At 36.4% G+C, this 13,360-nt stretch overlaps 1 protein-coding gene across 7 annotated transcripts in view; it reads right to left on the bottom strand.

Annotated features, from left to right (window-relative positions):
* STXBP5 (syntaxin binding protein 5) overlaps nt 1-13,360 on the bottom strand; it is a 155,148-nt gene that overhangs the window by 129,836 nt on the left and 11,952 nt on the right. For all 7 annotated transcript variants that reach the window (XM_081529909.1, XM_081529910.1, XM_081529908.1 and 4 more), the window contains exons 4-5: nt 4,732-4,813; nt 724-824 (exon numbers count right to left, since the gene is read on the bottom strand). In XM_081529909.1, coding sequence (XP_081386035.1) covers nt 724-824; nt 4,732-4,813 — 183 coding nt within the window. The remainder of the gene's footprint in view (nt 1-723; nt 825-4,731; nt 4,814-13,360) is intronic.

Below are 13,360 nucleotides of genomic sequence, written 5' to 3'. Positions count from 1 at the left end.
AAAGTTTAAGCACAAAAATGCAGCGTTAAGAGCACTTTAAAAAAATATGGGAGAATGTTTAACAAAATTGGAGTGAAAAAGCCTTTTCCAATCACCCAAAAAATTCACAAGTCGTGTGAGATTTCTATAACCTAGTCATTTCACTTCTACAAATTTATATTACAGATATACTTGCCTAAGTGGACAAAGAAATATGTAACACCACAGAGCATAATGAACAAACTGAAAATGATAGAAATGTCCATTCATATTAAATAGTCTTAGATATATCAAACATCCAGTTAATTCATGAAGACAGTCTGAACAAGTTATGGTGATTCCATACAATGAAGTATTATGCAGTTATAAAAATGACTAAAGAAGACTTAAATATAGCAACATGAAAAAAAATCAATCAGCTTTATTAAATGAACACAAGTTACACAAAGAATATGTAATGCCTTACCTTTATGCAAATAAAAAAGCTATACAGATTTTTGCTTCTGTGTTTATATAGCTCTAGAGGGACACAAAAGAAATATCTGTGGGTACCTCTGTAGAGGAACATGGGTATGAAAAGGAAGGAAACTTGCTTTTTACTGTATAGCAGCTTAAGTTTTTGAATTATTTTTTAGATTGTACACAAAAGCCATCACATTCACAAAAAATTAAAGAATAATATTCAAAAAAAATTTCAAGAAGTATAAAATAGCATATATATAAAATAACTGAGGAAATTCTTACCTTTCCCTGCAAAATTTAAGTGAATGTAGTATGGCAGGTCTCTTTTGACGTAAATTCCATAAATGTAAGGTGTCATCAGCCAAGGCACTCACAAGAGCTCCCTTAAAAATAAAGTGTAATATATTTTATATTGAATATATTTACAAACATTAATGCTACTAAAAGAGCTGCCAAAAAATCTCCTCCTCAAATTTCAAAGCTTTTTGCCAATATTAGCTTTAGTTCTGAGAAACATTTGCCTCACCCAAATTCTAAGCAGCAGATATAGAAGAGTGTATTATGTGTATACAGATGTATAAAAATTACGTTTACATTTCAACAATTTAATTAAATTACAATTTAATATCTTATAAACTAAAAGTATACTAGGATCGTTACTGACAAAGGTCCATCTAGTCAAAGCTATGGTTTTTCCAGTAGTCATGTATGGATGTGAGAGTTGGACTATAAAGAAAGCTGAGCACCAAAGAATTGATGCTTTTGAACTGTGGTGTTGGCGAAGACTCTTGAGAGTCCCTTGGACTGCAAGGAGATCAAACCAGTCCATCCTAAAGGAGATCAATCCTGAATACTCATTGGGATGGACTGATGCTGAAGCTGAAGCTCCAATACTTTGGCCACTTGATGCAAATGGCTGACTCATTAGAAAAGACCCTGATGCTGGGAAAGATTGAAGGCAGGAGGAGAAGGGGATAACAGAGGATGAGAAGGTTGGATGGCATCACTGACTCGATGGACATGAGTTTGAGCAAGTTCTGAAAGTTGGTGATGGACAGGGAAGTCTGGTGTGCTAAAGTCCATGGGGTCACAAAGAATCAAACATGACTTAGCAACTGAACTGAACTGATACTAGGATCTAGTTGGATGTAGTTATCAACAACTAGTTATGTAAAATTAGAAGTCAGACCATAAGTTACTTTGTCCTTATCGTACGTACTCCCTTGACTAAAAGATAAATATATGGTATGAAGTAACTTTGATTTGGCTTAAGGCAAATGAACGTACTCTGCTTAGATAATTATTCTACTACTAGAATGATATGGAAAACAAAGATAGCATTCAGCTCTCTACAATTTCAGAGTCCAAAGGGTTGAAGAATCTGACTAATTTAGAAAGTTAGAATAGCCAAAACTATTAAACACTATCAGGTCTGAAAAAGAAAACCTTTGGCACCATGTGAGAATCATGCAGGGGACTCAGTCTCTTCTCCAACCTGACAAATCAGAATTTTCAGAGCGAGGGCCATTGCAGATTTATTTTTTTAAATCGCCAGCAGTGATTTTGATGTGTGAATTGGATTAAAAATCTATAGACTAAGGCCGATTTATTAAGACATATGAATGTTTTCCCTCAAAAGAGGAAGAAGATACTCTTCATTTAATAGAGAATAAGATAAAAGATGCAACATGAAGAACTTATTTTAATTTCAAAAAAGATTTGCAATTCCAATCTTTAAGGTTATGATGAGAAATCTTAAAATCTCTCTTTTAAAATAGGAAGAGTTTCTCATTTATCCAAGAGAACTAAAATATCTCTGAATACGATTTACATTCAATGATCTCACCAAGTCCTTTCCACCTTTGAAATTCAATGACGGCTACTCTACTGGGTAACTACTCTTATTGCCCCAATATGACTAACTGGAAAGCAGAAATACTTAAGTCCACATACTCTCCTTTTCACTAGAAAGCATCTTCATCACTCTGAAGCAGAAAACTCAAAGGATTCAGAGTATCCAAGATTTGTACTCTTCCTTCTTACTTCCACTATAGTTTCAGACCAGGTCATCTTCTTTCTCAAGATGTTTGTCCCATCTTAGTATCTCAAGGAAGAAGAGAAGATGTAGAGCCAAAATACAGCTGACTGCCTATGGTGGCTCATTTACCTACATGATGGTTTTCCAAAACCGAAAGCAAACAGCCACTCTCAATTTTCACATTTCCATAGCCATTCCCATTTAAACAGTCATATTTTACTAAGCATGTTTTAAAGTGGTCATTTTCAAGTACTTAAAGTGTAACATTTAAACATGTAAAATATTAAAGAATTTTATGATAAATTCTACAGAAAACAATCCTGCATTATGAATAATGACCAGTTAAGATCAATTAAGATTTATAATCAACTAATAAGATTATAAGATTTTTAATCGACCAGTTAAGATTTCTAAAATTCAGGTGTGCTGTGTTTAGTTGCTCACTCGTGTCTGACTCTTTGCGATTCCATGGACTGTAGCACACCAGGCTCCTCTGTCCGTGGGAATTTTCCTGGCAAGAATACTAGAGTGGGTTGCCATGCTCTCCTCCAGGGGATCTTCCTAATCCAGGGATCAAACCCAGGTATCCCACACTGCAGGAGGATTCTTTACCAGCTGAGCCACAAGGGAAGCCCAAGAATACGGGAGTGGGTAGCCTGTCCCTTCTCCAGGGGATCTTCCTGGTTCAGGAATTGAACCGGGGTCTCCTGCACTGCAGGAGGACTCTTTACCAACTGAGCTACCAGGGTAGACCAAATTTAGGTGCATAGTTAATCAGTTTGCATTGTTATTTTACATTGCTGATATTGCTTTAAAAAAAATGATATTAACACAAATATAAAGATGGAGAATAGGTTAGTGGTTGCCAAGTATTAGGGACCTAGAGCAGTAAGGGCTGCAAGTATAAAGAGGTAGCCTGAGGGCATTCCTTTATGTGCTGGTACTGATCTGTACCTTGTTCCTGTTGGTCATTACACGAAACGTATGTATGCAATAAAACTGCACGAAACTATACACACATACACACAAGGAGAGTGTAGACTGGTGGCGAAATCGAAGTAAGGCTTGTAGTCTAGTTAATAGTATTGATGTCATTCTCTTGGCTTAATATTTTACTGCTGTTATGTAAAACATTACTATGCGGGAAAGGGAGAGGGTACATAGAGTCTCCATCTTGAAGTTAGTAGCCATTCTAATTATTTCATAATAATTTTTTTTAAAAAGGAAAAAAATCTCACATATGATTTCAACAACTTTCTACATAGTGATTTTTTATGTGTATCTTAACATTTTACAATGCCTATTACTCAGTCTTACATAGAATACTGAATTGAATACTGAAGTTTTTCCCTCTGACCCTGAAAAGCCTACAGAACTGTGTATCATTTGGATCACAGTTTTACTAAAATATATTACCCTTTTTAGTTTTACTAAAATCTTTATATTACTCTCTTTAGCTCTGTATATCGCTTCTGCCTCACTTAAATCCTCTGATATGAAGAAAAGTATTTTCTTTCTCTTATCTACATCTAAAAATTCATTCCATGGAACCCAAGGACCCTGGGGCAAAAAGAATGCCCACAAACTACCCTCACATCCAAGTACAGCAGCATCTTTTCTGGAGTAATTTGCTTTTCTTCTATGACCAACTTTTCCTGCCTGTCCCTACATCTGAAAACATCTATTGTCAGAGCTGCTCAAACTTGTTTAAAACCTGCAAACACATTGTTTACTCTGCTAATAAAATGATGTATCTCTAATTCCCTCCCAACTTTACACTGTATTGGAAAGAAAAGCATCAATTACTTCACCCAATAAGTGATACAGCAAGAACTCTGGACAATAACCAGTGTCTAATGGATTTTGGTTTCCTGGTTGTATTTCAAAACAACTCATTGGCAAGAAGTACATTTTGTTATTCATAATAAGATTAATCTTTAAAAAAAATTAATGCAGATTTTTATATGTTACATAACTTTCAATATCCATGGAATAAATATTTAAATGCAGCACATTTTACCAAAAAGATCTTACCTTATGTCATTCTATTTTCAACACTGTTTTGAGAAACATCTTACATTATTTATGTAACTGTCCATGATGATGCCTTAAAGTGAATTACTATTAGCGCTGGCCTACAACAAATTTGGTTTTGCTTAAATATTAAAATATAATTGCATGCAAGAATTCTGAAAGATGGGATATGGCCCTATTTCATAGGTAAGCAGGAGAGATTAAAGCAACTCACTAACCTCATTTATCAGGAACTGAAGCTGAATTACTGCAGCTCCACTGTCATGCTGGCAGTAACATTCTACTCCTGGACGACCAAAGCTGTCATGAATTTCATTAAGGAGTTTATGGTATGTGTGGGCTTTTTATAAGCAATTGATAAAGTTACATAACAGACAAATATTTCGATGGCCTGATATTCAATACAGGCTATTTACTAAGGCTGAGATTTAGAGTTATATTACGCATCGATCTAATCAGCTACTTTCTGTTGATAGCCAGAAATCTCAGAGATTTCAGATCTAAAAGAAATAAGACAGCTATCTCTTCTAGAAAAAAAAGTTGAAAACAGCAATATACAGAACCAAGCTACATGTATTTAATACACTTTATTCTGGCCCTAGTTTTTTTCTTTCATTTAAAATAAAAGAAAAGGTAGTTGATCTATAGAGCACCCAATTTTTCCCAAGTCAGTAAGCAAATCCGAAAAGTAGACATATGTCATTCTGGAATACTGCTTTTAGAAACAACTATCTTTTCACTACTATTTTTCATTCCTGTAGTGTCATTTTTAAATACCATAGGCTAAAAATGTAACAAAGAACCACATAAATATGTTTGTAACTGTGGCAAGTTATATCATCAATGAATGTTATCAGTCTCTTACAATATACTAGAATACAGATTAAAATGTAAATATCTATTAATTTTCATATAATAACAGGAAACAGACAGCATTTTCTGTATGTTGGGCATTATATCAAACTTAGTATACATATTAATTCATTCAATCCTCACAACTATTAAGAATATAAAACATCCCTCATATAAACATATAAAGGGGTTTCCCAGGTGATGCTACTGGTAAAGAACCCACCTGCCAATGCACAAGACATGAGATGTGGGTTCGATCCCTGGATTGGAAGATCCCCTGGAGGAGGGCATGGCAACTTAATCCAGTATTCTTGCCTGGAGAATCCCATGGACAGAGGAGCCTGGCGGGCTACAGTCCATAGGGTCTCACACAGTCAGACACAACTGAAGTGATAGCACGCATACATACAGATACGGAAACTGAAGCACAGAGAAAATGACTTCTCTCAAGTCACACAACTAGAAAGTATAGCTGAGATAAGGCTACACTGATATTTCTTTGTGTCAATTTATCTTACCTTCTAATTCTGAACTCCAATGTATACTTTTTAAAATGTTGCAATCTTCCTACCTTAGATACCTTTAGTCTCAGTTTTTCTACAGCTTACCTATCAAACGCTTTAATATCTACCTAATCCTACCAGTCATCTTTGTTTCTGGAGTAAACCAACAATATACCTGAACCATGACATATGCCAGACACTTCCTGCACAGCTACACTCATGGTTCTTGTCCAGACAAGCACCAACCAGCAAGACTCCTGAAGAGGAACTGCAGAAGGTGAGGCTGTTTGATTGGGAGCAGAGTCTGAATACAGACATGATCTCCAAATTTAGACATGACCCTCAAGGTGAGTAGACATTGAATCCTGTCTCAAATGACCATTAAGACACTGGGCCCACACCATAAGGTTCCTGAAATTGGGTCCTGTCCAAAACCATTTTGCATAGATCAAGTATGCTCATGGACATTTTAGACAGGACAAAATTCAAGAAGCTTTTGGCATGGACCAAATATCTTATGAATGTTTTAGACAGGACCAGATGTCCTGCAGGGAATCCTCTAAGAAAGCAATGGGGGGTGGGAGGGGTGCGGAGGGAGAAATATTTACAGGAATAATATAATAAAACTACTATTAATGAAGAATAATCAGGAAGACATATGTAAGGACAGAGGACAGATAAGCAGAAACAAAGACTAGATCCAGTAGAATCATGCAGTCTATTAATAACTCCAAGACATACAAAGAGACACAGACACAAACACACCATCATCAAACCTCACTTCCCAAAAAGAAAGGAAAAATTTTCACATCTAAACATCACATGACTTATTTCAAGTCATTTTAAAACTGAGAATATAGAGGAAACACTTATAGTTGAGACCATGAAAGTCAGACTAGTCTGAAACAATAAAACCAGACCAAATGTAACTTTTAGTAGCAAGTAAATACCATAAAACCAATAAAGTTTTGAAAGCTTTCCTTACAGCCTACCTAGACTTGAAAGTGTTTCAGGTAATAGGAATATGGTAATCTTATCTCTTCACTCCCAGAGTCTGCAAAAGTGTCTGGCACATAGCAGGCATTTAATAAATATCTATGAATGAATGACTTTATAAAATCTCAGAAATCTCTTTATGTCTTGTCATATCTTCTTAGGTAAAACTAAGCTCATTTTTCAGAAAGTCAACCAAAAGTATAGGATACTAGAAACACATTCAAAGTTCTTATTTCTATCAGGAGACTAGACTAGATCGTCTTTAGGGTCGATTATACCTCTCAAAATTCCAGGAAATCTATATTTCCAGCCTATTCATTTGACCTTCTAATCATTTGTTAGGTTGGTATTACAATCATAGCAATAGCTCCTCTTACTGCTTCTTCTTTCTTCTGGGATTTTTCCACTGTACTGTCAGCAAAATAGAATAAAAAACAGTAAAAGAAGCAGGCAATGGGACCTCAGCCAGTCACACGTTCTGAAAGTATAATTCCTTGGCAAACTTCACTGCCGTCACTGCCACTGTGCACTATACACATGCTTGGACAACCTCTACTTTTATGAAGAATGTGGTAATGATCAGTGCTCCATACTGTACTTAGTAAACTATTAAGATCTTTTAAATTATGTATAATCTGTTCATCAATTCCTGTCAACAAAGAAAAAGTCAAAGAAAGTATCAGTATTGTTCCAACAGCAACAGAAGTGACATATTCAATTTTGCAACCAGAAACAGAAGACTGGAGTATTAATATAGTGGAAAGCAACTGGAGGACTTTGATATCCTGTGCAGTATCTGAAAATACATTTATATGCTGCCAAGTTTAAATAACTTTACACTTTACTTATTAAGTAACTAATAAATTATCCCATGTTTAATTATGTAACATTCTGTGAATGTAACTTTGAGCAGATATTCTGCCAACAAAGCAAGAAAGACTTTTAAGAGTAAACTGTTCTTCCCTGATGCCCTTAAAAACACCAAGCCCAGGAGCAGCATTTGAATCCATCAGAAAGTGGTAACTTCTGTTACCACTTCTTTTAGTACATCCTTAGACTTTCAGCAAACAGGGTAATTCATACCTCTTTAAGTATTCCAGCAAGCCTGCAAGGTGTCTACTCTGAACCAGCATACTATTCTGTGAATAAAAGGTCGGTGGATGATTTTTCCTTTTAATGGCCTAAGTCTTAAACTGTAATGTGATTATTTTTCAATAACAAAGATAAATTCCAAATACCACCATCGTGTGGTCAAAGAATATTGACAAAAGGATTCTGAAAATGAAAAGAGGATGAGCTTTAGCCTACCACTTACTCTGTGTGAACATAAACAAATCACGTTGCACGTGAAAGCTTTCAATTCTGTTATTTAGTAATGTTATGAGGAATAAATGGGGGCAACAAATAAAAGGGCAAACAATAAACACAATCTGTTCAAGAAGAAAGTTCTAAAGGTAGCAGATAACCAGAAAAAAACGGGAAATATGTAAACCGAACCATGATAACTAAGGCAACCTATGTGTGCTGTAAACTGCACCCCTGCCTCCCTCACCTGATCAGTTTAAGGATCACCTGCAGGTTTAAGACTAGACTGTTCAACCTCTTAATCAGACTCCATGGTCTTTCACTACTGTTTCTCATGTCCAGTGATACACTGCAAGGAAAATGAGTGAGGCACACCCAGAATTCCAGTTCCTTTTCATCTTCATAAATACTTTGTACATCCGTTTCACAGCACTGTCTCCAAAGGCAATGACGGAACAAAGTGTCAGCTTGTTTCCTCGTGGTTATGCCAGAAATTTTAAGATGTTATGACTGCTTTAAAATGACATCCTCTCTACATACACTATATTGAATGTGTTTCTTATCTACCATTTGCCTCACCAAGAATACTACTACCCTGTCCACCAAACATTTAACCAGTCCTTCTTAATTCTGGCTCTACATCATAAGCAGCCATGGACAATTACAACAAAAAAGAAATTACAAACGTCAAACTCCATGCCAGATTGAATCAAATTTTCTATCTAGAGAGGAAATCTAAGCACATGTTTGGGCATTGTTTTATTTCATTTTTTTCCCCCAGTTCCACAAATCATTCTAATGTATAGCCATGGCTGAGAAAAACTGGAAAAGCTTGTGGCAAAAGCATAATGAAGCATTATCTTCTATGAAATTCATATAGATATACACACTCACATAGACACATCGTGTATATTTATATATGAACAATTACTCTGGCCATCTGATGTGAAGAGCTGACTCATTGGAAAAGATCCTCATGCTGGGAAACTTTTAAGGCAAAAGGAGAAGGGCGTGGCAGAGAATGGGATGGTTAGCATCACCAATTCAATAGACAGGAATCTGAGCAAACCCCAGGAAACAGTGGAGGACAGAGAAGCCTGGCCTGCTACAGTCCACAGGGTCACAAAGAGTGAGACACGATGTAGTGATTAAAGAACAAATTAAACTGTTCCATTTGAAGAAAAAAAAAAGCTGAAAAATTATCATGAATCCCCTTAATCTCATCATAGGTCTTACTTTTCGAACTTCTAAAAATTTGCTACTTCCATCTGAACTAGTTCTAATCAACTTGATAGGAATATGCTCAAAAGAAGAACTTAAGTCTTTACCAAGGTTTAAGATAGTGAAGAACATTTCATTTTATATTTTATGAACTTTGAATGTATTTGTAAGACTAAAGTTTTTGTCAAATAGCAATTCTTTTCACTGTTATAGTACAGTACTCCTAACTTTATAGTTTCATCGACTTGACAAACATCAATTTAAACACCTTTTCTAAAAATTAAAGATCATGTATTTTTCACCTATAAAAATTAATACAGACTTCTGATTTCTGGTCCAGCACATAAGACACTTGCAAGTTGTCATTTCATCCTAATAACAAATAAAAAGCTGAACAAACTGCAGATCAACAACTTTTCTTAGATTTAAAAGAATTCATAGGGCAAATGACTGCTCCCAAAACTGCAGAGACAGGCCAATACAGAGAATGACAACATACCAAAACGAACCAACCAGCAGACACGTTTGCAGGAATCAGTGCTGGGGCACGAAAACCTGGACTGCACTTGATGATGAACTGCTGGAGGCTTAATGTAGACAAGTTTGTGAGAAACCCCAGGTGGACCCAGTCATGGGGAGGGGGGATTTCCCATACTTCTTTGAGCTTTACCTCCAAGAGCTCTACCATGTTCTTTCTGAGAAAAATGCCCTCTTGGAAAGAGAAAAGCAACCATTTTTAAACATACTGAAGTGTTCTGTTCACAACAAGGTCTACCCTCGGGAGCAATAAACAGAGCCTAAACTGCTGGGGGTTTATCAGAGCCTAACTGGCCTGAAGGAAGGGAAATCAACTTCAACCCTCTCCAGCCACCCTAACTCCTCTGGTGGAGATGTGAGGAGCAGGGAATTGAGAACAGTTGAGAAGTTCACAGTCCCGAAGCACAGGCTCGCATAAAGACTACGACCTACACAAAGGCCTACAGAATGCTTCCCCTCCCCTTACCACCAAAAATTAATCTAAACACGGACCTTACATCCTTCATAAAAGTGAACTCAAAATGGATGGCAGACCTAAATGTAAAATGACAAACCAGCAAATTCTTGTAACATAGGAGAAAACCTACATTACTGTATTTGGCAATGACTTTTTAGATACATCAAAGGCACCATCCATCGAAGAAAAAAAATGATATACTGGACTTAATTTAAAACTTCTACTCTGTGAAATGCAGTATCAGAGAATAACAAGACAAAACACAGACTTAAAGAAAAGATTTGCAAAAGACAACTGATAGAAGACCATTATCCAAGATATATAAAGAACTCCTAAAACTCAACAATAAGAAAACAAACAACCCAATTAAAAATGAGCCAAAGACCTTAACAGACACTTCACCAAAGAAGATATACAGACGGCGTATAAGCATATGAAAAGATGCCCCACATAGGTCACTGGAGGAAATGCAAATTAGAACAAGGAGATATCACTACAAATGTTTCAGAAGAGCCAAAATTCAGAACGCACACCACCTAATGAAGATGATGTGCAGCCAAATAGCGCTGTTCACTGGTGGGTGGGAATAAAAAATGGTACAGCCACTGTGGAAGACAGTTTGGCAGTTTCTTATAAAACTAAACATACAATGTAGCAGTCCTATTCCTTGGTATTTACCCAAAGGAGGTGAAAATTTATATCCACACATAAACCCATGCATGGATGTGTATACCTACTTTTTCAAAACTTGGAAGCAACTAAAGATGTCCCTCAGTAGGTGAATGGATAAACAAACCGCAGTACATTCAGCCAATGGAACATTATTTAACACAAAAAAGAAATGCTATGCTATGCTATGCTAAGTCGCTTCAGTCATGTCCGACTCTGTGCGACCCCATAGACGGCAGCTCACCAGGCTCCGCCGTCCCTAGGATTCTCCAGGCAAGAATACTGGAGTGGGTTGCCATTTCCTTCTCCAGTGCATGAAAGGGAAAAGTGAAAGTGAAGTCGCTCAGTCGTGTCCGACTCTTAGCGACCCCATGGACTGTAGCCTACCAGGCTCCTCCATCCATGGGATTTTCCAGGCAAGAGTACTGGAGTGGGGTGCCATTGCCTTCTCCGAAAAAGAAATGAGTTATCAATTATTAAGAGATAAGGAAAACTCAAATGCATATTACTGAATGAAAGACAATCTAAAAGGCTGATGACTGCATGACTCCAACTACACAATGTTCTGAAAAAAGGCAAAATTATGGAAAAAGTAAAAAGATTACTGGTTACCAAGAGGTAGGGGAAGGGGAGAGATGAATAGGTACAGTGCAGAAAATGTTTAGGGCAGTGAAACTATTCTGTATGATACTAGAAAGGTGGATATGTGTCAATATCCAGTTGTCAAAACCCACTGTATGTATAATACCAAGAATGAACCCTTACATAACTATGGACTTTGAGTGACGATGTGTCAGTGTAGGTTCATCAACTGTAACAAATGTATTGCTCTAGGGGGGATGCTGATAATGGGGGAGTCTGTGCTGAGTGGAAAAAGGGATATATAGGAAATCTCTGTACTGTCTGTTCAATTTTGCTGTGAGGCCAACTGCTCTGAAGAGTAGAGTCTACCAAAAAATTAATACATTAAGAAGTGAAATTAGCCACACTCTCATAAAGGTGGACATAAATTTTACTTCTTACTCACAATTCTAACATTCTGCTAGTCTGCTACCTAAGCAAAACTATACTGTGCACTATTTCTACAGTAAAGCAAAATGTTAAAATTAACCATGAAAGATGCACAGGTCAACATTTAAAACTTTCTTACACAATTTTTAGTAATTTACAGTAAATGTCCAATGCTATTTGACTGCTTTTCTTGTGAGTGACACATCAACACAAAGTGACTGCAGCATGTAGACTGAAGTATAATTACAGCACTGTGTTTGTGCTCAGCCACATCTGACTCTTTGTGACCCCACGGACTGCAGTCCGCCAGGCTCCGCTAGCCATGGGACTTTCCAGGCAAGAATACTGGAGTGGGTTACCATTTCCTACTTCAGGGGCTCTTTCTGACCCAGGGATTAAACCCGTGTCTCACGCCACCTGGGAAGTCCCAATTATAGCATTAACTGGTTGAAATAGGTCTCGAGCTATATCGTCCATTATTATTTTGAATAAGAATTTATTATTTTTGAATAGAGTGGTTGAAAAATATTCAATCTTATTATTTACTGCTTTGGAGTTAGGACTATCTCTAAAGGGGTCAAAATGAATTATATTTACTATCACAGGCAGTTCTTTAGAATGGCTTTTGATACATAAATATACTTTCAAATGAACCACTTGCTCAGTCATCTGTAAAATACAGTCATAAATAATCGTGGTCTGGGTTAAAGAAACAAGAAGGAACATACATTCTCACGTATCAAGTAACAATCTTTTATCCCAGCATCCATTCTCAGATGCTTAATGGCTAAGTTCTTAAGTATGGCCAAATGAATTTTAGAAGAAAAATAAAACACATTATGAAAAATACAGTACAAAGACTGCAAATAATGGAAAATCTGTTTCAATACTTTCTGTTCCTTTCAAAAGGCAAAATATATATATATTAATATATACATATTATACACACACACACACACATACAAAAGGAAAGCAATTTGGCAGAAAGTACTGCAATAGCTGATGCTACTAGATTTAGTCACATTTGGCAGAGTACTTCGGTGAAAAAGCCGAGGTACTGCTATTACAACAAAAGATTATGTACTTTCAAGAAAGAGTAGGATTAATCACTCTTCAACAGACAACCTCACCAGGAAAAGCTTCAAAAGTTCTAGATAGCCCTTACTGAAAGGGAAACACAACCAGAAAGTGTTATAAAAATATCCCTAATGAAAAAAATAAAGCATTATTCAACAGTAACTACTGTATAATTTCTAAGTCTACATTATTTTGCAAACAGCAACACGTGCTTAGCAA

This window comes from Giraffa tippelskirchi, chromosome 9 (assembly GCF_054371585.1).
Source record: "Giraffa tippelskirchi isolate mGirTip1 chromosome 9, T2T-mGirTip1v1.2.pri, whole genome shotgun sequence".
NCBI lineage: Eukaryota > Metazoa > Chordata > Mammalia > Artiodactyla > Giraffidae > Giraffa > Giraffa tippelskirchi.
The sequence above is the reverse complement of the archived record's forward strand: the minus strand, read 5'-3'. Positions and strand labels throughout refer to the sequence as shown.